General features: G+C 46.3%; 1 protein-coding gene across 1 annotated transcript; it reads right to left on the minus strand.

Moving 5' to 3' along the window:
- Positions 1-240: 240 nt before the first annotated feature.
- NT5DC2 (5'-nucleotidase domain containing 2) lies at positions 241-26,062 on the minus strand. Its single transcript, XM_023948482.2, has 14 exons — positions 25,664-26,062; positions 18,545-18,729; positions 17,744-17,818; positions 15,874-15,929; positions 14,079-14,172; positions 10,387-10,515; positions 7,277-7,337; positions 6,925-7,027; positions 6,341-6,442; positions 5,038-5,119; positions 1,884-1,970; positions 1,324-1,464; positions 1,034-1,098; positions 241-606 (listed from the first exon to the last, which is right to left on the minus strand). The coding sequence occupies exons 1-14, from the start codon at positions 25,905-25,907 to the stop codon at positions 345-347; spliced, it is 1,686 nt and encodes a 561-aa protein (XP_023804250.2). The 5' UTR covers positions 25,908-26,062; the 3' UTR covers positions 241-344.
- Between the last annotated feature and the right edge of the window lie 5 nt (positions 26,063-26,067).

Here is a 26,067-nt window from a genome sequence, read left to right on the forward strand (position 1 = left end):
TCCCCTGGATTGTTCTCACCAAGCACTGGAGATGTGGGAGCTCCATGCCTGAGCCATATGCCCGGGCACAGAACAGGGAGGGGCAGTGTCTCACTACCAGCATTGGCCCCTCCATCTCACCTACTCCTAGAGAGGACTCCCTGCACAAGCACCCATCCTCTGTCCAGCCTGCAATGCACTTCAAGAAAAGGGATGGAGCCAGTGAAGGGAGAAAATAAACACACCATCTACACACATACGCAAGTGTCAAACGCCCTTTAGTGGTAGACAGAGGTGCTGCGGTCCAAGCGGCCCGGCCCCGCTGCAGCCCCGGCTGTGCTGCTGCTGCCTGCAGTACCTGCCCTTCACCGGATGTGCACCATCTCCTCCAGGAAGGGGGTTTTCATGCAGCCCGTGCAGAGCTGATCCATCCAGAGAGGGGCCTCGTGCTGCAGAGGGGTGCGCCGGGGGTAGAAGGTGAAATTCACGTCGTAGTTGAGCAGGCAGCTGATGGAAGCCATGTAGATATCAGAGAACCGCACCAGCCGGCGGGAGAAGTACGTGGGGTTGTGGAAGGTGCGGAAGATGCTTCCAAACTGGGGGTTGAACAGGTTCTTCGTCAGGGACCTGAGAGGAAAGAGATGGTGTTCTGTAGCTAAAACTGTGGTCACAGATTCTTCCCACTCCCTTAGCCCTGGGCCACTCTCCCCTCCCTGAGCATCAGGGGATCACCCAGAGATACAGATACCCTGTGCAGTGAGACTGATGAATATTCAGTGCACTCTTACTGCACCTGTTATGGGCAATGTCAGGAGCTGCAGTAGCAGACAGCCCATCAACCCCTCCCAGCACTCCCCTTTCCCACCCTGCCTTCAAACCAGTCCAACTTCCCAGGCTGCAGGGCTGCACTGCTGCATGGCCCCTACCCAGAGCTAAGTGACACCAGGCAGGACCAGAGTCCAGCAGCTGCAGCAGCACTGTCCCCAAAGCAGGTTACAAAACAGGGCCTGGGAGTGCCTAAGGGACCTCACAAGTGAGGTGGGGAAATGCTCACCTGATCTCCTGCCGTTCCTTCATCCACTCCAGCAATACTTGCTTTGACTCTGCATCCTGATACATCTGCAAAGACAGCAGTAGAAAGCATCACATCCATCAGTCCTGCAGGCTCAGTCCTCAGCTCCCTGCAATTTCCACTGTAACTCACAAACCCAGAGCCCACTGCACCAGGAGGAGGATGAGATATTTTTGAGAACCAGGCAAGATAATACATCCCCTCATCCCCATGCTAAACCCAGAATTCAGACTCAGAAGGCAACCTGTCCTGCTCAGTCAGGAGCTGTTTACCTGCATTCTCTCCAGCAGCCCTGTCAGAGCCTGCTGCCAGGTCAGGGAGTGCATGTACTGCTCTGTGTTTATGATCCGGATCTCCGTCTCCAGCTCAGGAACGATGGCTCCAGTCCTCCAGCCATGACGCAGCATGAGGTCCTGGAGATCAGGGTGAAAAAACAACCAAGAATTCAACACAAAGACTGAAAGCCAAACACAACCCTGGTTCCCAGAAGAGTGGGCTTGTTCCCATTTCATATTCTCAGGGGATAGCCATTCATGGCCCATGCCAGTAACAACCATCTCCTGGTCACTAGGATCAGTTGCATGAAGCACCTAAAGAGGTTTGCTGCTCTCAAATTCACACTTTATCCACAGAAAGTACTTCAAGGGCCTTTTCTCCAGTGCTTGCCTCTGTCTGACACCAGTGGGGAAGGCTGTGTGTCCTGTGGGGGGTGGCACCCAGCACAGCCCTGAGCACTCAGAGCAGGCCCTGCCTTATATCCAGCCCAGCTGCAGCCACAGCAGCCATGTGGGATTGCTCCCACCTCACTGGGGAGCAGAGACATTTCACTCACCGCAAGGTCACTGTACAGATGGTCACCAAAGTAGAGCACTTTGGATCCACGCCAGCCTGTCAGCCTCAGGAAATCAAAGAGGTTGCCCTGCAAGTGACAGGAGCACAGGAAACATGGGTACCTTACCACATGCAGGTGTGAGCACTCTCATGAGATGCCAACCTGCTCTCTGCCCCACCATCTACACCCAGAGGTTTCTGTCCTTCCCCACCTCACGTCACTTTCTTCTCATGTGACAATCCTCTGTACATCCCTCAGTTTTTTTAAGACTAGAGAAAAAGGCAAAAGCTCTTCCAAAGAGTTTTTGCAGGCAGGAAACTCAGGGGACATTCTGTGGTCTAGGGCACAGCAAGTCAAGAAGACAACATGGTCTAAAAAGGCAACAAAAGGAGGCAGTTTAGAGGCCAAGAGACACCTTAATTAGAAAAGCCTGAGGATGGGCAGAAAGAACCCCAGGTGTTCTGGGTTTAGAAGTTGTTGGTCTCGGCTGATAATGATTTCACCTCACAGGGTGCACCAGAGGGAAGGTGAGCACTGCCAGGCAAGGGCTTTTGGAGTTGGGAGCTGTTCTACACACCTGACCACCATCCCAGCCCCAAAGATTAACAACACCCACATGTCCACAGAAATTGTTTAATCAAGCTAAAGAGCCAGGCAGCCTGCACAGATTCACAGCTGAGTAAAACAAACCAAACCCCAAAGCACCAGCAAAAGCACAGCACCAAGTAGCTTTCAAGGCTTTCCAAACATTCATACATACACAGAAGGCACTTCAGGGACTACCCTTCCACATCTTCACACAAGTTTTCCACATGAGTCATGAAAACAAAACCCACTAGGAAAGGAAATGGCCCCATCAATGCCAGCAGACCATCACAAGCAGTCAGTGCAAACCTATGAGCCACTCAGCAGCAATCCCTCTGGCCAGTCTCCAGTGGCAGGAGGGAGCCAGCACCCCAACCACCAGCACCAGCCTGGCCAGAAAGTCCCCAGTCACAAGGCAGCCCCACAGCAGCCACCGGCAGCTTGCTGTATGCACAGCTAAAGGCTGTCCAGAACCAAGGTGCTGGGCCTTCTGTTACCGCAGCATCCCTGGAGCTGAGCAGACTTCCCTCAACAGCACAGAAACAGAACCAGGCAGTCTCTGTGCTTCTTGGACACTATGTTGCTGCTGCTGGTGTGAGGACTGCTCAGGAAGCCACTGGCAGAGAAGGAAATGGAGTACAGCTTTGGAAGGAGGAGAGTCCTCTTGCTGTGCTCACACAGCAATGGACCTGAGAGCCAGGAAACTTGTACTTGGAGCTCCACGGAGACACAGACCTGTTCTGAGACCTCCAGGTCCTACCCTCCTTTCCCCCAAGATCACAGATCTGGAAAGGGACAAGAGTACAAACTTGGCACATACAGAAAACATCTGTAGGAACAGAGGGACTAGAGGGCATCACTTCTACTTCCCAGTCCCTAGGCCAAAACACCAGTCCCTGAGGTCCCATTCATGGGATACCCACAGCAAAAAACTGCCATCCAGTTCTGCTTCAGGGGACAGGAGCAGCTCAGAGGCCTCTGGCAACACCACCAGCTCAGGTCCATGGCTGCTAACACTTGCCAGAAAGAAGCATATTGTGGCACTCCAAGAAACCAAAAATCCTGGAGACAGGGTGGGCTGCAACCAGGATACACACTCCATCACATCCTATGAACCACAGTTAGGCAACAAGTTTAATGCAGTCAAAAAAATAATTGTGGGGAAGAATTGGAGAGGGGCCCAAAATCCTACCCAGCCCACCTTTGTCCTTCATCTTTTCCCCTCCTCAGTGCACCATTCACTTGCGTGAGCAGCCTGTGGCTACAAGATGTAGGTGGGGCAAGAGGAGGATTTAATTTAGAAAAAAACTCCATGGGTGAGGTGTGCCTTTCTCCTGAGGGAGCTGCTAACCCACTGGGAACGAGCTCTACTTGCATGTTCCCAGCTCCAAGCTCTTGGCAGAGGATGGGACACCAGCCCAGCACTTTGGCAGACCCGCCAGAGGTTTCCCAACAGCACTACTCAAGGACATGACCTACTCTGCTACCACAGGTCAGGTCCCAGCTACTTGACCACAGTCTCACTAACAGTTTTTTCCCGTGGGATTGGACAGCTCAAATAACCAAGAACAAACCGTCCTAAAGCCAGAGGCAACTTGTCTCAGGGGACAGACCAGCTGCAAGGATAACACCCAGGGCAGCAAGTTCACCAGAGCTGCAGCTCATCTTCAGACATGCTGGTCCTTCCAGGAAGGGAGAGTCAGGAGCCAGGCTTTGTACCCTTTGATGCTTTGTACTCTATTTGATCACCCTTGTTTCTTTATTCCTTATTTCTTTATTTTACACAAGTCCACCTTTTCCAGCCTTATGGAGAACAACTTGGAGTGAGGTGTAGAAGATCTTTTCATTCAAAACAAGTTTCAGAGAGCTGTGCCTTTTTAGCCTCAACTACCACACTCCTGGGAGCCCCTCCAGGACAAGAGTTTCAGGACTAGGACAGTCAGAAGAGCTGAGGGAAAAGTTCACAACTGGCCACGCTGGACAATGTCAGAGCAGAGCTCCCAGGGTGAAGGTTTCATTGTATATGTGGGTGGGAGACATTCACTGCCCCACACATACAGGAGATGTTTCCCTACACCTCATCTCACACAAACAGGGCAGCAGCAGGGAAAACCCAGCCTGGCAGAGGTAACTCAGCACAGGTTTCCTTGGGCAGAAAAGCAAGTATCCCACACCTTAAGTTCCATGGCCCTGCTCTGCCTTTTTGCACTTGACTCCATCCCTCCATCCCTAGTGCCAAGCCCATGCTGAAAGCATTCTGGAGGACGGTGTCCTACCAGGCCAGCGAGAACTCCTGGGGACAGAGGGCATCTCCCACTGCCCAGAGCCAGCACAGAGTGTGTCTTCTTACCAACACCCTCTACCCAAACGGGTGCTCTTTCCAAGGACTTCTGTCCTTGTCATGTTCCAAACATGAACAAGTGTCCTACAGCAGAACCCATCATCTCCCCTCACCCTGACCAAACAGACTGTCATGTTTTTCCAGTGATTTCCAAAAGTGCAGGCATGTTATAAATCCCCACCATTTCAGACTCGTGCTTGACACCCCTTATGCACCCATTCACTTTACCTCTTTGTAGATCTTTCCCTTCTCCAGCTGGTTTATTTTGTCCCACTGCAGTGAGCCTTTATCATCCAGTTTTCGAAAAGGTCTGGGAAAAAACAGGGGGAGATGTGAACTTCTTCTGATTTTTGGTGATTGTTGCCCACCAACCAGAACATTTGAATCACAAAACTTGTTTACCTATGTAGCAACTTGAAATAAAAGCTCTACATGAGTTCTAAGTGACCTTCTGGGCCTTCTGCAATATTTTCTCAGGGGAAGTATGAAAGGAAAATACCTTTTCTAAATGCTTCCATTGACTGCAGCCATTTCATGCCAAAATCCCTAACAATTCTTCTTGCTTTCACATACAGAGAGAAAGAAAATAACCATAATGACTCCCTCTAAAATGCCAAGGCCAAGAAGGCCATTAAATACTTCCTGTGCTCATCCAACCTAGCTCTGCCCCAGCCTAACAGAGGCTGTGGAATGTCATTATAGGATAAAGCAAGTCTGCAGAGAGAATGGAAAGCTGTCCCCATGCTGAGTTCACCAGGTGAACCGAGCAGTCTCCTGTTTTTCCTGAGGGCTTGCCATGACATTCTCCACTCCATGAGTTGATCTTAGGCACCAGGCAGCCATAAGTTTTATTTCCAAGAGAGCTAGATTATCATAGCTCCAGGCTGTGCTTGTAAAGCACTTCACCTGCAGACCATGAAAAAAACCCTTTACCAGGCCAGCACAGCTTATAAAGCCATTCCATAGGTTTACTCCAGCATATGCCAATGGTCTGGGTAGTGGGGGAGGAAAATACATGCAAGGAAAGAATAGACCAATCCCCCAACTAAGTAGACACAAGTTCCCAAAGCAAAGAAGCCAAAGAGCAAAGTAAGGACAGCAGCCTGTCTATTGGCAGCTCCTAACTTACCACAAAACCCAGCTGCCACATACAAAGGCTTCCAGAGCTGCCAGTTCCCAAACAGCATATATCCAGTACAAACAAGACCCCAAAAAACCTCAAAAAACAAACATAGATACTTGCTGTGTGGAAGAGGAAAAGGAAAGATTTTGTCACAGTCTCAAGACAAGAAATGGCCATCTCTCATGCCAATTTTAGAAACATGTTTTCTGCTTGGCTCTACGCATTCTCTCCACTTATTCCCAGCCTGGTCAATTCTTGTCTCCTCAGAGAGTATCTGAGAGAACATTGGAAGGCTGAATACCTCCTGGAGCTAGACTATGCTTAGCAAAGCTCCTCTGGCAGGCCAGAGGAGCAGTTCCCTGCAGGGAGGGGGCCCAAGCCCCAGGCAGGACTGCCCTGGACACGTACTTCCGCCGGTCAGTGAAGAAGTTGGGCTTGTCAGCTTGCACAATGACCATGTCAAATAAGTCCCGCCAGTTCTTGCCAACCATGTGTTTCATTCCTTTGTCCCTAAGGGCAAAGGAACAAAAAAATTAACAGATACAGTACTCTTTTTTCACCCAACACTGCATCTTTACAACAGTATGCCCTAAATTCACTCTTATTTCAGTAACAAAGAAAACAAATTTGTGAACCCCCCCAAGGCTGTCTCATTGTATCAAGTATTGATGTTGTGCTTTGTTTCAAGCTGTCACACATTTTCTTCTGCACCACTGGAAGCCCAGAGAAGTCTGTGATACAGCAAACACTGCCAGAAGCAATAGAAAGTGTCAGCTCTGTAATGTTGTGGCCAGCCACAGCCTTGTAACTTCTTCAAAAAGTGAGATCAATGCTGTGGGTGCAACACTCACCACAAACAGTTCCCAGAGAGCTCCATGACTACTGCCACAAAACTCTGTTCCATACAGATCCCAGGTGCTCAAAGGAGGGAGTGCCCTGCACAGCTCTTGCTGTGCCATGGTGACCCATTGATGAGCAATAATGGTACTCACACAAAGCTAAAGGGACTGTTTGTGATGAGGAACAGTTTCTTCTTGTGGTTCACCAGGCGGTTTAGAACAGCATAGATTTCATCCCCATGCAGAATATACTGTTCTGTATCAGAATGAAACACACAACATCAATCAGAACACTTTGGCATAAGTCATGACCACAGTTCTATAAGACAAACCAAACCTAGCTCCTATACCACTAAAGATGCAAAAGATCTGAATCAGATCCACCTCAGGTGGGCAGGCAATGAACCACCATGGTGATAAAGTTGCCTTCCTTATCCCCATCAGTCCTATCTAAAGACTGAAGAAGTGACAAGTAAATTTGGCACCAGAGCTCTATTTAACTCACCCATATCTTTTTCAATCCATTTGTACATCACTCCTTTCACATGAACATCTCTAATTGCATCCTAAAGAAAAAAGCACAGGGAAAAATGTTTCAGTTTTACACCATGGCATTCCTGTTTCCCAGCATGCAAACCTACTGCCACACTGAGGACCAAGGCTGTAATGATACATCCCCTCCTTGCTGAATGAATAAAAGGTCCATCATTGCAAAGCAGCAGAGCCTGCCCAGCAAGGCTCACCAAGATGCCAAGAGAAGAGTGGGGTGGCTGGCTCAGCTGCTGCAGCACAAGGGGGAAAACCTCAAAACTTATCTGTGAAAGCACAAGTTCCTTCCTGCTTTTGGAAACAAGCACATGTTGCCCCACTGGTTCCAAGGCAGTAAAGACTGTGCCACTCCAAAACCATTTACTGTCCCAACACTGTACTGTCTCAGACACCAGGTAGCTTTTCTTCCTCCCAGTGCCTGTGGAAGTTCTGCCAAGTGTGACCCAAAGAACAGGAGTGTGGCCAGGGTGAACAGAAGCAGAGGACAGTCTGTGTTCCCAAGGCCACAGCTCCTAGCCCTGGGTGACCAGTGTGCACAGGCAGAGCAGAAGCTCCCACTAGGAGAGTGGCACAAAACACAGCTGGGAGGGAAGCAAGTTAAAACAGATGTTGTCAAGGGCATCCAAATATCCTCTATTTTCCAGGCCAGAAGCCAAGATACAACACATTTTTGGACACACCCAACTGAGATTCTGCCCAAGTCTCCATCCAGCGAGATATGCCAGATCCACAAAACCATTTCCAGAGCAGCAATACAGTTTGCAGTGTTTGCACATGCAAATGCTTGTTTCAACAGCACCGTTTTCACCTCTGACAATCTGCACAGGTAAACAAATGCAGCCTTTCCCCAGGACCCTTAAATTCCTGTTACAGTGTGTCCCCTTTCAGGAGCTGCCCTTTCAGACTATGTCCCACACTCACCACCACCATCGCTACAGTGACACTTGCCACACAGTCAACTGGCCTCATGGCAGTGCTGGGGAAAGCTCCTCATGACCCCAAAACATTTTCCTTCAGAACTGGAGAGATACACAATTTACAACTTAAAATTGGCTGATGAAGGTGGAGGCATTACCACTTCAAAATGGAGTTTTAGGAGCTTCTTTCCACCATATGGATTTGAAGGGCAAAAAGGCAGAGGTCACATCTCTTTGCCTTATTGGAAGGAATCTGAACAGAAAGCAGGATCTCTAACAAGAAAACAACTTTCTCTTAACCAGCACTGTCACTAAAAGCAAGCAGAACTTTTGACTTGTGTCAAAACTACCTTTGCAGAGAAGAAAATTTTCAGTGTGCTCTTTCCCTAAACTCCTGTCCTCCAAAAAACAAAAGAATAAATAGGAAAACTATAATGTTTGTGCAGATAAAATCTTGGTGTCTTGGTAGGTGTCAAACAGGGCTCCAAAAATGCCTCCAAGGGAAAGCAGGGTAAACTGTACATTCTTACTCTCAAATATGAAGTGACCAAACTGGTGTGACAGGACCACTTTAATTACACGTCAGCTTCAGGCTTTACCATACCCCAGGGTCTGCCCTTTTGACTCAGTGCAGTGCCTGTAGCACTGAACCTGCTCCTTATTACACAGGCTGCAGCAGCAGTGCCACCAAGAGTTACAGCAGGGGGTCAGGTTAAGTCAGTGCTGTCCTAACAGCTGGGCTATGCCAGTCCTCTGGGACACCTTTCTGCAGCCCAGAAGGATCTCTGTGCTCGTGTTCACAAAGCATTTCTTTGCACTTGAACTTGGGTACCGCAAAGGGATAAGTTTTGCAAAAATGTTTATCTTCATTGTACAGGAAAAAAGCAAGAACTCTTCTGGTGAGAGTACATGATGGTTCCTAGGTTCAATATGGATTTCAGGCATGGCCACAGATTTTCTGTCATATCTCTCTTCTTTGTCTATGTTAGTTGTCCCTCAGGGATGACCACATTCTCCACCAAAAGGACAAAGCCAGGATTAGCACTCAGGAGTCTGAGAGCTGGACCACATTAGTTGCCCTGCACTGGACATATATTAGCTGTGGCAACTATTCCCCTGCTCTAAAGATTTCAATTAGGAGCACATCCATTTGATCTCAAAAGAAGGTTCAGGAGATACTCTTCACAAAAGGCCTCAGAAGTCAGCTGTATCCCCTCTTCCCATTTTCCCCACCCCAAGAGAAAAAACAACATCCAACACCCCTGAAACGTGTTTAGGTCTTGTGGGAAATGGGCTGGTGCATTCCTATCATGCACCAACAGAAGGTCAGGACACACAGCTGACAGGTGATCCTTATCAAAAAGCAGCAGCACAGACATGGAGCCCCATTTCCCTCCCAGAACTGAACAGCCAATGAGTGAGCCTAAGATTCCCACAAGGTACCAATCAAAAACCCTTCTCCATGGAAAAAGGAGTGCAATAAGGAAAATGTGTTGTCTGTCAGCATAAGTCACCCAGAGCAGCAATCTCAAGCACTTAGATCTTGTCTACAGCATTAACTGAGAAGTCAAACAGCCCCAACAATGCTGATAATCCCACACAGCCCTTTCAAGTGCCACTCAACACCTTGGAGTAAATGACACATGAAAGCTACAGTCACCCTCTGGATCAGACTAGTCACCCCCTGGATCAGACTACACTGCAGCTGCAAGGGGTACAGGATTCTCAGAGCAAGCAAGGACAGGTGTTTTACAGCAATCACCATATAAAGTAAACTGTTCTTTACATGGCTAGACCAAGACTCTCTGAAAAATGAGATACTAAGGAAAACAACTTAAAGGTCTGCAGAACCAGAAAACATTCACACAAGATTTGTGACATATTTCCCATGGAAAGATCTTCAGCCTAAGCAGCCTAGGCACTCCTATATGAGATACACCAGAAACATTGGCTCTGTAGTACAGACAGAATCCCAACACATTCTGAAAACACAGCTTTGAATATTCCCTGGTAATGCTTTGATATAAAGGGACAACGGAGCTGGTTGGTCTGGTCAAGGCTGGTCACTGCCAGCCCCTTGTGTTTGGGTGCTGTGGAGCTCACAGCTCTGATGTGATGTGAACTGTGGGGCAGCTGACATTTCACTTACAGATATGTCCTTGTAGAGATGCACCTGGTCAAACTCAATGCCATGAGTGATGAAGTAATCAATGACTGAAGAGAGCAATGTCATTTCAGGAAGAGAAAAAATGTCCATAAACTGCTTAAGCGATGGACCCTGGAAAGCAAAAAATGAAAGGGAGACATTAAACCAAAAAAATAGTGGGAAAAAAATAATAAAGCCAGCAAGAAAACCCATCCACCCAGCATCATCTGGAATATATTCCAGGTTAACAAAAAGGAAAACACTAGTGTGGGAAGTCCCAGCCATTCAGCAAGCAGACCTCTCTTCTTAATAAAAACACCACCCTTGAAGAGAGAGAGGTGTCTCCTTCACATAAATCATTAAACAAACCCAGCATCATTAATACCACAGGGTGAAGATGGAGGAAGCAGAGAGTCAGTCCCAGATATTTTTATTTCAACCTCTGCTTCCCACCTGGACTCTTGGCATAAACACAGGTGCCAACAGACAATGCTCTGCTACAGCAGCAAACAAGGGCCTTGCTGAAGATGCGACATTGCTCATCTAAACCAGGCTGTGACACTGCACACAGGGCACCAAAGCTGCCCAAACCACATTCCACTGAGGTTTCACAAGGCAGTGTAAGAATCACTCCAACATGCCATTTGTCAATGCCTGTCTGTCGCTAAGGAAAACCCAGAGGAAAAAGAACTCTAGCCCACCAGCTGTCAAGTGGAAATGGACAATTACATGCTGACCAAGGAATAACTCCCCTTGCATTAGGCAGAGTTGCAGCTCTCACACATATTTACTATCATTATTGCCTATCAATCACAAATCTATCAGCAGGCCAAGAGCCAACTTTGGCCCCAGAGAGGCTCTGTAGTAAAATAAACTTTGTTTTTTTCTGTGAGTACCACCTAGGCAGAGGGCTGCAGTGAGTCTCCCTTGCAAGATGAAGCTGGGATCAATTTTTTCGTTTTCTATCAGTAAGACCAGAACACAATGGGAACAATTACTAAGGTCCTGCATATGGAAAGCAATTTGGGAAGCACACAGACCTCCCCATGAACCTGGTCACCAGCAGTGCCCTGGCAATCCAGATCCATCATGTCTGTGCATGAGCTTTGAGCAATCCAGGACTGACAGCTGCAAAGCTGTAATGCTGTAGGACGGTACTGGCCCACTTCAGAAAGCATTTATTAGAGCTGTGTGAAAGACAGACATTAAAGCAGCATCCAGAAAACCACAGAAAGTGCAGCTGGGGGGGCTGATGGCGCCCCTGCTGCCTAATGACAAACTTGTGGCCCTATCATGCCAGGATGTGTAACAAGAGAGCAGCTTCCATTTAGTCTGGCTAGGTAAGGGTGGCATGAGACCAGCCCTGTCTAAAGGCAATACCTGGGGCAATACAAATTCGGGTCAAAAGGGCAAAGGAACAACAAACAGCATTTGGCTTGAGGTGTTTTACCAAAAAAAGCAGCAACCAAAAGTTATGTTGGTGTGCTGAGGGTCATACAATTTCCATCACCCAGCATAGGACAATTTCACCTACAAGCAGAAGACAACACAAGGGCCACACACCACACACGGTGGTGCTGCTTACAATACTCACTGAATCCTTCCAACACTTCTGTCCATTTTGATGTCTGGTTGCTAAGGGAATATTTCTCCCATAGCAAAACCAAAAGTTTCTGTAAACAGCCTTCATCTTTTTTTCCTGTTCAGAGATTCTGGGAAAGAAGCAAGAGGGACAAAGACAGGCAGTTCCTACTGAAATAACTAGGTATGAGATTTAGCAGAGTGCAGCAGAGCAAGGACCTGTCCTACCTCTCAACACCTGAAGTACAGAGGAGGCAGGTAAATGTTCAGTTTTAACAGCAAAGATTTACCTTGTCAATTCTGACTTCATTTTTGCATCTATTGTCATTTTTCTACAGAGTCAATCCAACATCTCCCAATTCCCTTTAGTGGCTGTGACTTCCTTTGGCAGACATAATGACAGGTGTCATGACAAGAATTGGACTGTGCTTTCAGAATGTTGCATGTGCTTTTTCTACAACATCCATGAGATCACCTTCATTACAGGCCATCACATGTAAAGTCACACCAACTGCAGTGTCAAACCGTGGGAAAGATCTGTGCCCACCTACTGCTGGTGTTGGGATGTTGGCAGCTGACCACACACTCCTGCTAACAGAGAACCAGGAAAACCCTTAATGGAAAGTATTTACACACTTCAGCCATATCAGTCCCACCTCTCTTGTTGCCTGTTAGCAGCCTTCCTGTTGCTCATACAGCCATATCAGCATGGCAGACTGAGAACAAATCAGAGACCCCTGCTAAAGGCTCACTCCTAACCAGTTCACTGCACCTGTTCACACCAGCAGTCATCTTAACCCTTCTTTCATCTTTCTCACTGATGTGAGAAAATATGCCCAACTCAGTGGCACAGGTTGAGCAGACACTGCTGAATGTAAATGCCATTAGTTGTAAATACTTTTGTTTTCTTTGGGATCCACCTATTAATTTCATGGAGTCTGTTACATTACTAGGAGAGGAGATTCACCTCTTCACAAAGACTAAGCTCATATCTCTACTTCTGTGCCAAATTTTTCAATACCAGTTACAGGAAAGAAGCAAGCACCTGGTACATACAAAGGCATCTCAGCAAAAGCACCTGGTCCAACAGAAGGCCACAACTTGAAACAGGTTTCATGTTTACAGTTATTTAAAAAGAAAGATGAAATCATCAAGTTTGACAGGATTGAGGAGAGCTGCACAGGAGGAGGCCAGTTGAGGGCAGTTTATAGACAGATCAAATTCTAAACAAAAATGTCCTATTTCAAAGCTGGAAACATCATTGAGCTATAAACAGAGTATATACTTATCCAGAAAGCAACCACTCAGATTAATTGTTCCCAAGAGAGAAAGAGAAAACTCAAGAAGTGACCTTGTTGTAAACTTCACAGAGCAGATTCACAGGGTTATTACCAGAGGAAGTGTGCCCTTCTCCTTCCAGTTTCCCCTAAGGCACAGGAATTAAGGCAAGAAACAAAGGCAAGAAACTTCTGGGAGAAGGGATGTGAACGGTCCCACTTGGCCACTGCACCACACAAGACACTCAAGGAAGAAAAATCTCTCCTAATTTCCTCTCGTTCAGAAAAATCAAAGGATTTTTACAGCTCCTACAGACAAAATGTCTGTATTTTACTAGTCCCTGCACTCATGGACTACAACCCTATAAATAATATCCCCTGAGCAGTTGTGAAGGGTGTGGAGAGAGACCCTTAACGTGAAGAGAAAAAAACCAAAACCAAAGAGAGAGGCATTGCAAGCGCCCTACTGCTGCTACACACAGAGACCCCTTCTCAAACAGCTCACTGCAAACACAAGCACTGCAGGGTGCCCCGATAGCTTGGGAGCTAGATTTGGCCAAGGAACAAGCAGGGAACATCTCCCTATCAGCCTTCAAAGCCATTCAGCTCTAGGCCAATAGCCCTGGTATTTACAAATGCTTTGCAGATGTCTTTCAGATGCTAAACTGCTAAATAACCTCTGGGGCATATTCCCACTAGAACAAAAACACACTGCAGCTCACTGGGGACCGAGCCTTTCCAAGGGAGGCTGCAGTCATTTACATGTGCATACAATTCCCTCTGTTTTCCAAGCTGTTCAAAGAGCTGCTGCTGCATCCCAGCAAGGGTTTACAATACCTTGCCATAGAAGTCACTCATCTGGTACAGGGGGATGTGCTGTGTACCACCGTAGAGTTCGATCACCTCCTCATCAGGCACCGGTTTGAGCCCTCTAGACACAAAACATCACAATTGGTCAATAATCACCAGTCTGCACAGTGCTGCAAACAGTAGAGAAAAAACAAGGGGCAAACAGGCTCTTTCCTAAAACTCAAAAACTCGTCCTGCTCAAAAGAGCCAGGCAGAGAGCCTGACAGTCTAAAGATTCAAATAAAATCTTTCCCAAGACATTCTTCAGATACCTCATTTGCTCCTACAAGTTAATTAAGAGGATTTATCCACATTCCAGCAGAGTCCAGCCAGAGGCTTCTCTCTGTCTGCTGTCAATTTGCTGACAGGACTGCCCTACCAAATCAGCCTGAGACCTGACTTGGGCAGCACTGGGTATGCAACTTGGTTTGGAGATACTGCTTCCATGAGATACATCACCTTTAATGAAAAGGTGCAGGAGAAGAGCTTGCTGAAAATGGGGTTTCCTTCTGATTCAGTTTTCCTAAACAGAACAAGATCTTGACTAAGACCATTCAACAAAGAAGGCTGTTTTTCCCAAAACCACCAAAACCAGGAGTATGGCTGATCTGTGCAGTTCATAACATCAGGTTATCTGACTGCTGCAGGTTTTGCCTCTTGCTCAATTTTGATGACTGTTTGCTCAAGCAGTCGGCAACTTTCCCTCTCTCCTTTTCTACTCAGTTGTGATACATCTAAGAAGTTAAATGTTGTCTCAGTTGTGCTCAACAGCAAAGGACATTTTAGAAGGACACTCCAAAAAAGATAGTTACAAAAGAACACTAGGGGGAAAAAAAGTAAAATATGTTTTAACTAAAAATCTCTTTATGAAACTGAAGTAAAATATGGGGTAGTACAAAGCCCCTGGTTCCCTCATCCCCCAAGCTGGCACTCAGAGAAGCCAAATCTCTCTGGTTATGAAACTCCCTTCTTAATATTCTTAGAGTGTTTACTGTAACTGAAGCTTAACAGCAAAAGGGCAGAGATCAAAGAAAAAAAAAACCACATTGGCTTCCATGCTCAGAAAATACAACATAGGATTTGCAGGAGATTTGTTGTTGATATTTATAAATTACTACTTCTTACACACCAACTCCACTCCTCTTTGGGGCAAGGTGTTTTCTCAGTCTCCAGTCTCACAACTCCTAGGAGAAAAATTTGCTCTGTACTGTTTCAGCCACCTATTCCAAAAGCACACCCAGCTCTTTTTGGAGAGCTAAAGGAAAAATAGGACAATCTAGGACGTAAAGTGAGCCTAGATTCTGATGCATTATTAATTTATTGGCATGTCTGTGTTGTTTTAAGATGTAATTTGTACACCCAGATCACTCTCCAAGGCACAGCAGAGCACTGCTGGGATACACTCCTGCCTGGAAAAGACAGGCCCATGTGTGAATCACACACAGAGGAGCCCTTGCCTATTGGCTCTTTTTGCTCTCAGGTGTTAACCCAGCCTTGCTGTAGGTGCAGTTAAAACACCACGCTGTGTACGTGACCAGATGTGCTATTAACCATTACAAAAAGCTCCCCACCCACACCTGGCTTGAAATGCTTGAGAAAGTATAACTCCCTGCAATTATATGCCAGGTAAGCTTTTGAAGAAAGAGCAAACAGGATGAGCCAGACAAGACTGTGCTCTGCTCAGAAAAGAAGCAGAATAACATATGACATGAACAAACTCAGATTTAGAAATCCACTTTTGCATATACAAGCATTTAGAAAATGATTTTCAGAACTGACAGACCTATATGCAGTCCCCAGCTGGACATAATGGAAAGCATCAATCTTCATCAGAAGACTCTGTGACAAGGGATAGATACTTACTGTTAGAACTGGGTTATTCTTAAAATTTACACCGAAACCTTATTAAAGTTCCACACAAATGACATTCAGAAAATAAAGTTCAGTATGAGCATCCCACATCTATGCACTTTAGACAGCACTTATTCTCCAGCTACTTTTAGACACACTTATTCATACTGTGACTTTTTATTGGCCTCTCTGGCAAAAGACCGTCTTTCTATGAGCCAAAGTCTTTTACATCCCAGTTTGTGGACAGGGGTGCAGTTGAAAAACAGGGACAACAACATTTCAGTGACAATTCATTCAGTCTATTCTAATGTCCCTTCAAGAAAACACACATTCCAAAGGAGATTTGTGTGCACATATCTACTCCCCCCACATTTATCTGAAGCAGAACTAAGTTGGCAGGTTTTAGCTCAAAGCACAGCTGCACCCAGTCATTTTCCTCACACAAGAGCTCTCCCCTCCTCAGCAGACATTGAAGGAAAGATGTTCAGGAACACACCAGGCTGGTAACAGAGGCTTCTTTGCATTTTTACTATCAGATTGCCCTAATCATGAGCCATCCTTCTCCATCCACGATTCTGAAGCTGTAACACAAGTCCTTGGGCATGGAAAGCAGCCTGACATTAACCCCACATCACTCTGCAGCTTGCACAAGGAACAAGACATCAAACTTTTCATCAGGACACCATATCAGTGCATCTCATTACACTGTGGGCAGACCTCCCAGTAATCTGTGAGGAGTGTGTGAGGAGACAAGCAAATATGCTGAAAGTTTTTTCTTACACAGGCACAACCCAGATTTCTGTGTGTTTTGCAAACTCTGATTCTGAGAAAAGAAAGTTCTCTACATTCTACTCACTCAAAGGGTGCTTTGCTTGGCCAGGCCACTCGTCCATGTTTCTCAGATACAGCAGCCAAAGATTTAAACAGAGAAAGAACCTTCAGTTTCCCATAGATCTACTTCTTGCTTTTTAAGGCCAGAGGCATGAGTGGTCTGCTGCCATGCTGTCTCCACAGTTAGGACAAAAGACAGAAAATCTTTGTATTTTCTTCCTTCATTCTCTTTTTTCCCCTCCTTCTGGAGAACAGCACACACATTCCAGCCTGCACTGTCTGCTTCCCTGAATTTGCTCAAACTCAACATACGAGAAAGCTACTTCAGTGAAACAACTTTCTCTGCTGTGCTCCCACTTGACTGCCTGGCTGCAGCAGCCAGTAGGGCATCACTGGGCATCAGGCTTTCAGGGAATAGGGCCAAAGCACTGAAAAGGGTTAAAGCTAATGCCTGCACTCTGCTTGCCTATGTTTCTAAGAAGTATGCATCTCAAGTAGCTTGGATCTTATTCCAGGCAGTCCTATTATTCGGGTTGGGGGATGGGGAAGGCTCCCTAAAGCTTTCTCCTGACAAGTCACTTCTATTCTTAGAGTAAGACATTATGCCTTTGCTCCTGGCAAGTACTTGTAGATGCAGGATCGAGTTTTGTTGTTTAAATTTCCTGAAAGACAGAAATGATCACATAAACAAGCTCAGTTTTCTATTAATTAGTCTGAGGAATGAACTGACTTCTAAATTGGCAAGGCTGTTTACTAGAGACCTTTGCTAGAATGTCCCCTTCTGCTGGAGGCCAGGCTGGCACAATAGATATCTTGCCTCGGGGGAGAACCCAAGCAGTGAAAAGCACAGCCACACAGACTCACCAGTCATTTGGTGACAGATGTTATTGCAAGCAATGACATCAAGTATTTCCATTAAAAACATATCAGTGGGAGACAAAACCCAGGAGAGTGAACTTTGTACAGCTTACCTTTTGTACATCATAGTGAAGTCCACGTATGGCAAATCCAGGAATGTAGTCATACTTCCCAAGCCCTTCTGGATACTGGGAAGACAAACAGTGACATCATTACAGCATAAGCACTGGATAATCAACAAATTAAGTTCACCTGCTGAGCTCATTTAGTCCTGCCTAGTTTTGCCCCTTCAGCAAAGAAAGTGGGTGAATGGAGTAAGACAAAGGATCAGGATACCCAAAACTAGTTTTTCTCATGTAAGGGACAGTTGTGGTAAAGCACCAGATTCACTGAGGCAGTCAGGACACTTCTTGTAAGCTCTACTCTGCATATATTTGGCAAAGATTGGCACTGCAGGGCCCCTCTAAACAGAAAGACACAATGAGAAGAAATGCTTAAGCAGTCACCCATTGCAAACAGGATGTCTGTTCTGGGACATGCTCTAGGGCATCATCCCATCGACCAGCACATGCCAACTCCTGCACAGCTTAAGTGTTGGCCCGTGGTTTATGTTTAGCCACCATGTGCACCTCCAACTAGCAATCCTGTAGACATTCTTTCTGTAGTTGAGTACAACTGACCAAGGCTTTTTTACACTAGGGCTCCCAGTCCACATTTATAAAACCTCAGGAATGTACATCATGTTAAATTATCTCAAAGGAAATTAATTCTGCAATCAAAGATTGTGAAATATTAAATTTATCTCAATAAATCAAGCAATCGACATGCATGCACAATGCCTGCACAAGCATGTCTGGGGTGTTGCAAAGACAGCAGCAAGCTTAATTGAGTGGAAATCCTTAGCAGCTCATTACCTTGAATTGTTCTATTAGGATGTCTCTGGCAGTGTTGAAAATCATGGAGTGTAGTAAATTAGAATACTGTGCTAATGTGTAATCGTAGTCAAAGCCATAGATCTCCACATCTCCCAGGCTGATCTCATTGTTAGCATAGATGGCGGCAGGGTTGAGGAGATTGCAGACTCCTGGTGGAAGGAGATCTAGGAGAAGGGAAAGGGGAGAGGTTAGAGAAGCTGAGAGCATCGCTGAAGTTTAGACTTTTTGTTCTGGACCTGACAGCAGCTGGAAATGCCACACAGCAGCAGCAAAGAGCACAGAGCTGCTGTCGAAGGTTGCTGCCTTTAGCTCACTCAAATAATCTCCCCGTGAAAAACACACTGTGAAACCTCTGGCTGCACCTGGAGATAGTGCTCTCTATCCATCTGCACAGTCAGGCTGACCTTTTGTGTCAGGAAGCTGCAAAACAATGCCCCCTGGTCTCTGGCCTACAAGAAGCAAAGCAGACCCGAGATTCTGAAGTGTCAAATTTCTGTCTCAGAGCAGCTGCAGTTTCTGCAGACTTCAATGTGAAAGGCAGCTGTGTTAAATCACCAGAGAAACACACACCCCTCACTTAGAACTCAAACAAGCAAACAGGCTAACTCTCCTCTTGCAAAAGTCTAGATTACTCCAAATCAGAAATTTTGAGGTTTGTCTTTTAGCATTTTTTGTTTCTCACAGAGGCAACCAGACTTCACAGAAAAGTCCCGCAAGTACCTTTAGGACTTTTTAAATTTTTGTATTAATGGGCAGGAAATACCAAAGTTTTGTACAAACACCCACACGTAAAAATACCCCCCCACTAGGTTATGCTCCTGGAGCATGCAATGCTGATAGCAACAAGTTATCTGCTTTCCTCTGATAAACAGCTGTGGACACAGCTCAGTCCTGCTCAGCATGTCGTTTGTCACTTTTCAAGATGCTTGGGAATAACACTTTGCTCCCCAGACCTTTTCGAAAATGGAGTTAAGTGCCCAAGCAGCTAAATCACCTATATGCAGATCCCTTCCCAGAGGATCCTTTCCCTCTCCAGAGAAGGGAGCTTTCACTCCACTGCAATGGGAGAGGCAGGAACAGACCTTCCCACAGGCTTCCCGCTCCATGAGAACTGTCGCTTGCAAGAAAGAGCAATAAAAATAGTTTCTTGTAGTAAGTTGCCTGGTCACAACCACACTGGGGGACAGAGGGGAAGGAGACATTTCCTCCCTCCTCAAAGATAGGTATTTTCTCTTTGAATGATAGAAGGGCAGGAATTTTCCAGTTCCTACTCAGCAGTGGGTAGTATTTTTTCTTTTCCTACCTTAACTTTTGCCTTTTAGCAAGGACCCCTGTCCTGGTTCTTTAGTGCTTCCTTGCTATAAAACCAAGTTCCATCTGTGTCTAGGACAAAAAAATACATTATTAGAAAGAGATACCAGCCCTTCCAAATAAAGACTTTGTCTGGAATTATAACAGAATTTAGGCAAAAGTCTGAAGTTCTTTTGTGAGCCCTAATTCAGGGAGGTAACCAAATAAATAGATTCAAATATTTCAAAACGTTTCTTTCTCAGGGGGAAAAAAAAATCACTATGTTACAAAACATACCCATCCTTCTCTCCTAACTGACTTCCATTTGGCCTTCAAATACAATTCACCAGATCATGTGGAGAGGAATCACTAGAAAATAAAGCAGTATATTAAGGCAGGAGGGATGACTTACTGGCTGCACACCAGGAACAAAAGCTCTCTGTCAGTGCTCTGCTGGTGGCAAAGTTCCTGGAAGAGGCTTAGGAGAGCGGATGCAATCCAAGTACTTTCCACTGAGATTTTAAAAGATGGGAAATGTAAATAGGATTCAGATGATCACAACTTTCATCCTTTCATCATAAATGTTCTTTTCACCATAAACAGAGTTCCACTTCCTGTCCTCACCTTCAGTCAAAATTGTGGAAAGACCTTTTTCTAAGCTTGCACTGGGATTTGCTGGGTGTTATTTTTCTTCCTCACAAGGAAAATGGTGACACAAACACATCTCAGAGGAAATGTGCAGGGCTTTCCTCTTCTATTTTGCTAACATTCAGAACAACACATTTTGATAGCCTGAGAGCATCACAAAATACCATTGCCTGAACCACACCTCTCTTTTCACAGAAGACAAGAGAATCTTCTAGATCCAACCACATATGCCAGGCACAACTTTTGCAAAAATACCATCAGGAAAAACTAAGGGAGCAGTAGGATTTTGTAAAAAGGAGAGGACAGTCTGAGCTTCACCAAGCAAGTCCCATAAGCGGTTACTGTTCCACAGCACGATTTATGAAGTACATTTAGACCCACAAAGTGCCAGCCTCAAAGGTACAGAGCCTCTCTGCTGCCCTCTGACAACCTCTTGCCCAGGTCATTTTTCCCCACCCACATTTTGTCACTCACACAGCATGATCTCTCTTAGCTCCCTAAGGGCTGAAAAAGGATGCATACACCAGCCGAACTGATTTATACCCACTGTCTCCCACACGTGTTCCCTATGTTCACTTCCCCAAGCACCACACATCCCCTTGTTGTGTTTTCTATTCCACATCACTCACAACTTGCAGCTTGCTCTGTCCACCCCATCATCCTACATCTTGAATTTACAGTAATTTCAAAGCCACTGCTCTTCTGGGAAGCGGGAAATCTCTGAAGTTCAGTCTAGAGATTAATGATGCACATTTGTCTCAGTGTAAATGTCCTTTTGCATGCGCACACTCCTCAACAGAGCTGCAGGTCTCCATCTCCTCAAACTCACGCAGTCTCCATGAAGGGATTCCAACTACAGCAGGGAAAAGACACAGCCTGAGAGCACAAGCAAAATCAGTTTCAATACAAGAGCCCAGAAATGCCTCAGGGTTACCGGGCCAAGTTTCAAGAAGCTTGGTTTAATTGTGTTTGTTTGGAGGTTTAGTTTGCTTTTTTGTGGTGTTTGTTTTTCAAAGATAACCTCCTGGGTGGTTACCAATCCTTACTGCTTAATCAAGTCCTGGGCTGCAGGCTTGGGTGCTGCTGCTCTGCACGTAATCTGCCAGGGATCTTTGTCTCAGATTTCCTGGCAATTGTCAAATCAAAACAAACCGACACCCACCAGAAAGTCACGAAGATGCCATTTATCAATAACGATAGCTTTTGCTTTTCCTCTGCCAAGACACCATAACAGATTGCTAAAGATATGATAAATTAAAGAAAACAACCACACAAAACAAAATGAAGACCAGTTTTGGCTATTAAAAAAGAATAATAATCCCAACTACTCTTTCTGTCTGGATCCTAACTAGAAAGGCAGACAATATCAGTTACTCACTGCCTACTCAGCAGTTCACCCAGGAAGTCTGATCTAAGGGAGAAGCAGTGTGAACACATCAGAGGACAGAGGAAAAAGCTGCTCTTGCACTGGATGCAGACCCAGGAATCTGCCTGTTTGCACAATTTGTTCCTGTTTGCAGCTCTGACAGCTTTTAGGGAAGTGCCTGCATGTCCACAGCACACGGTGAAATTCAGCAGCAAAGGCAGACCACAAGAAAGCATGTTTGATCTCGTGTATCTCTTACACCTGGGTGCTAATGCAAAGTAAACACAAAACTTCATTTTCCCCCTGTGAGAACCTGGACAACTGCTTAAATCAGAGTGTCTCCATGAGAGTGGTGTCTCTACCCAGGCAATAAACCACATTGTTAGAAAGCAATAACCCTCAATCCCCAACAGGAGAGCAGAGATGGAAACAAAAGCAGGTAATTAACTGTGAGCAGCCACTAGAGACACCATCTGGCCCCTTCTGATGTGAAAAACGCTCTGGGCAGGAGGTGCCAAGCACGTCTCTTGCCTTTCTGAGCTCCCGGGGTGCCAACAGCATCTTGCAAGAAATGTTCCTGTTCTCTCACAGCCCCAGATCCAGCATGTTAGTGAAGAATTCTACATAAACAAGGCAACCCACCCGCATCTCTCACACCCTTTATACTCCCAGAACACAGCAGACATCTGTACTAATTTCTTCGTATGACAAGCAGGGAAAAGAAGGGTACGGACAAGCAGATGGCCATTATCCTCCATGATCTTCATTAATCAAAAAGTTTCCCTTGTTCACACTAAGTTGTTTTCTAAAGACAAACTGCCAGTTTTCCTCCTTTCCAAGCACTCCTTTATCCTCTTGAAGTGTTGTTTTGTGCCATTTCCTGCAAAGCACTCTCACCAGCCAAAGCAGATCCTTCTACCAATAGGGTAGGAAGGGAAAAATATTATCTAAAGACCATTTAATTTCAGAGAAACCATGTTAAAAGACCTTGGATTTATGCCATTATGCCTAAGTATTTTGGGATTTCCTGCTAGTGAAATCTCCATTAGCTAAAAGCAATATTAAAAAAATATAATTTCATTACAAAATCCCATTTTTAAAATATACAAAGGTACTAGAGAAATGCTACAAGAGCTCTTCACAAAAAAAAAATGGGTTATATCCAAGAAAGCAGAATTGTGAAGTTTACATAACTCGTCAGTCTTCCAGTTCTGGCTGTTCTCACATTTAACCATGCTCAAGCTTGTCATGCAGAGGCAAGAAGTTTGCAGATATTGTAAAAGTTCCCTAGGAAAGCTGAGTTAGTGTAGCTTCTGTTAACAGATTTGGAACACCTAAGAAAAAACAAATGCTTATAGCCAAAGAGTCACTGGCTTGGCAGTCCCCTTGTTTCAGGACTGGATTTTTCCTAGAGTGCAAGACTTCAAAGCTTACTGAGAGAGCTTATCAGCCTTCCTTTACATTTATCAGATCAGAAAACAGCAAAGTCTTGCTCAATTCCATCTCTCTGACTAATGTGAATTTACTTTTCCTTTCACCAGAGTAAAAAAAGCACAGTAAGTGCCTCAAATTTCTACGGGTACTGAAAGGTGGCCGAAAAAGTTACTGTTGCAATTGGCAGGGGGGAAAACGAAGAGTGTGGTTTCTCTTGAGTCAATACTGAGAGGATATTCTACCTCAGAGGCACTCTTTGTGTAGCAACATTTGTATCACCCCACTCCAGTCTGGCAGAGCACAGATGTGTTTTTACAGAGTTGAGAACTTCTTGTGCTTCTTTGGCCCAAACCTGCACCACCCCTCAGCTTTACCGCACAGAAACTCGTCCGGCACATCCTGCCCCATCCAACTCAGTCAGCATTTATCGTGCAAAATGCAACAGTGCTCCGTGGATCTGGTCCTAAGCAAGGGCTGGTCTGAAAACACACAATGAATTCTCCTGGCAGAGACCTCTCTCCAAACCAGTGGCAATAACTAACACAAGGACAAGGGACTGCACAAAGCTGGCATTTTAGAGGGGGAAGGAGAAGGAGGCACCTCAGGAGTCTGCCCCAGCTCAGTGTTGGGCAATACTGAGCAGCCAAGCACAGACGTTCACCTTCACACCAGTTAGAAACCAAGCACAAAGGAACAGACTGATGCCACATTCTGCACAACTGCTTAGTCATCAAAGCAACAATTAAAACCAACTTGGACCAGCTCTGTCTCTTCCTGACAAGATTTGAATAACAGCACCGTCTTGAAATTTTAGTTTGGGGAGCTACTCTTGAAACAAACGAGGGCCTTATTCAACATATCTGATGGCTACCTGAAGGTTTGCGAAGAGTCTGCTCTCTAACACTTGGGTTACTTCACCCGACTTCGTTTTGCATTTACTGCTGGTGATTACTGCTCCACCTCAATTAATAACTGTATCTCTTGCATCCCAACAGAGTTATGTGAACACAAACTTCACACTCTCACGTAGAAAACCAAGCGTTTTGCCAAGAGGCTGTGACACAGCTTATTAACACACATCTGCATTTATAGTTTCAATCCCATTATGGAAAAGTAAATAATGCCTTTGAGGATAGCAAGCTCCAAACGGCAATATAAGCATTGCAAACTGGAATTTCTTTCAAGCAGTAGGGCTAAAACCACAGCTCAGTCTTGGAGGGTATTATCAAAGCTCCAGTCCTCTGTCAATATTCTGTACTGCCTTCAACAGTGCTGGGAAAGGAGCTTTCATCCTGGAATGCAGCAGGCTAAACACCTATTAGATCAGTAGCAAATTCTTTTACGTTTGTGCATCATGAAGGACTCGAGATTTTATGCCAAATCCAGTGGACTGTAAGATGGGGGAGGAAGGAATGACAGACCTTGCCGATCTCAGAACAGGGAGAAAGTTCTTCCAGATGCTGACTGCAGCCCTTATCCAAGCCCTTAGGTAAACAAAAGCTAACGGAGAGTTCTGTAAGAGCAGGCACAAACTCACACTTCCTTGCTCTCTACAGTGCTCACCTTCAGCATCCCATGAATCAAGAAACCAACAGGAAAGAGCTCTTTGCCCTCATGTCATTAAAGCTATTTTCAGGAGAGTTTAATACAGTGGAGGTCTAGTGCTGCCAAAAAGACCACAATCCTGTTTTCCATACAGTCTGAATTTTCTCCTCACTTGGCAAGATTTCAAAGTACCCGACAGAGCCAGGTAACTTCTTGGTCAGAGAAGTAAAAACGCACTCATGAGGTAAAGGTGTGACACGTGTGGAGCACAAACTGAGCTCAGGATCAGGACCCACCCCAGGAGCTGCATCATCAGTGTTCTCCAGGCTCACCCTTGTGCCAGTGGCGATTTGGACTTGTCACCCTTTCACTCAGCATCCCCATCTATTTGTCCCAGTCCAACCGCAATTCCGTATGCCAGACAAAGGAAAACCGGAGAAAAAGGCAACAAGCCCTTAGTTTAGACCATTTGCCATAACAAAGCCCATGATGTAAGGGAGGCTAGTTATGAAAAGTCCCATATACACTGCGTGTCCTGAGTCCAGCCGGGGAATCTGCACAGAAGGAAGCCGAGGATGGAGAGAGGAAGATCAAGACCAGATTTCAGTGAAATAAAACCATCCCAGCGAGCCGCGGGCAATGGAAGATGTGGATGGCATCGCCGGGGAGAAAGGCTCCTAACCCGGCAGCTGCACAGCACAGGCACGTCCCCAGGGCTGCGGGGCGGGGAAAGGCACCGAGATGCAAGGAAGAGAAAGGAGAGGGAAAAAAAGAATGGAAAGGCCGGCCCCGGGAGGACGTGGCGGCCGCCTTACCGTAAACCAGCTTCTTCATCTCGTGGTACCTGGCCCACAGGTAGGTCTTGGTGTCGGCGCCCTCGGCCGGGACAGGCTGGCCGCCGACTCTGCCGGGGGCCGCCGGGTGCTGCTCCCGGGGCTGCCCGTGCCCACCGTCCCCGGTGGCTTTGTGCCGGCAGCTCTGGCAGGACACGGCCACGGCGAGGAGCCGGGGGACCGCACTGCCGCCCCTCCGCAGCGCAGCTGAGCCCAGCGCCGCCATTGCCCCACCGGACACCGCAGCCTGGGGGCACCGCGCACAACCGGGGCTGCTCCGCTCCGCTGCCCGGCCCGCGGCGGCACCTCCGGGCGGCCAATCCCCGGTGCGAGGGGCCGGGCCGGGCTGCGCCCCGCCCTGAGGGGCCGGGTGGCGCTCGGTGGGT

Source organism: Cyanistes caeruleus, chromosome 11 (genome assembly GCF_971803275.1).
Source record: "Cyanistes caeruleus chromosome 11, bCyaCae1.hap1.1, whole genome shotgun sequence".
NCBI classification, from domain to species: Eukaryota; Metazoa; Chordata; class Aves; order Passeriformes; family Paridae; genus Cyanistes; species Cyanistes caeruleus.

What these genes read in the sequence shown, in the direction of transcription:
- NT5DC2 (XM_023948482.2), bottom strand. Translation starts at nt 25,907, where the DNA reads ATGGCGGCGCTGGGCTCAGCTGCGCTGCGGAGGGGCGGCAGTGCGGTC. An exon ending in GATGAAGAAGCTGGTTTACG is followed by an intron (nt 18,730 to 25,663) that starts GTAAGGCGGCCG and finishes CCCTTCTCCTAG; the next exon opens with ATCTCCTTCCACCAGGAGTC. An exon ending in ATCTGTACAGTGACCTTGCG is followed by an intron (nt 1,465 to 1,883) that starts GTGAGTGAAATG and finishes CCTGATCTCCAG; the next exon opens with GACCTCATGCTGCGTCATGG.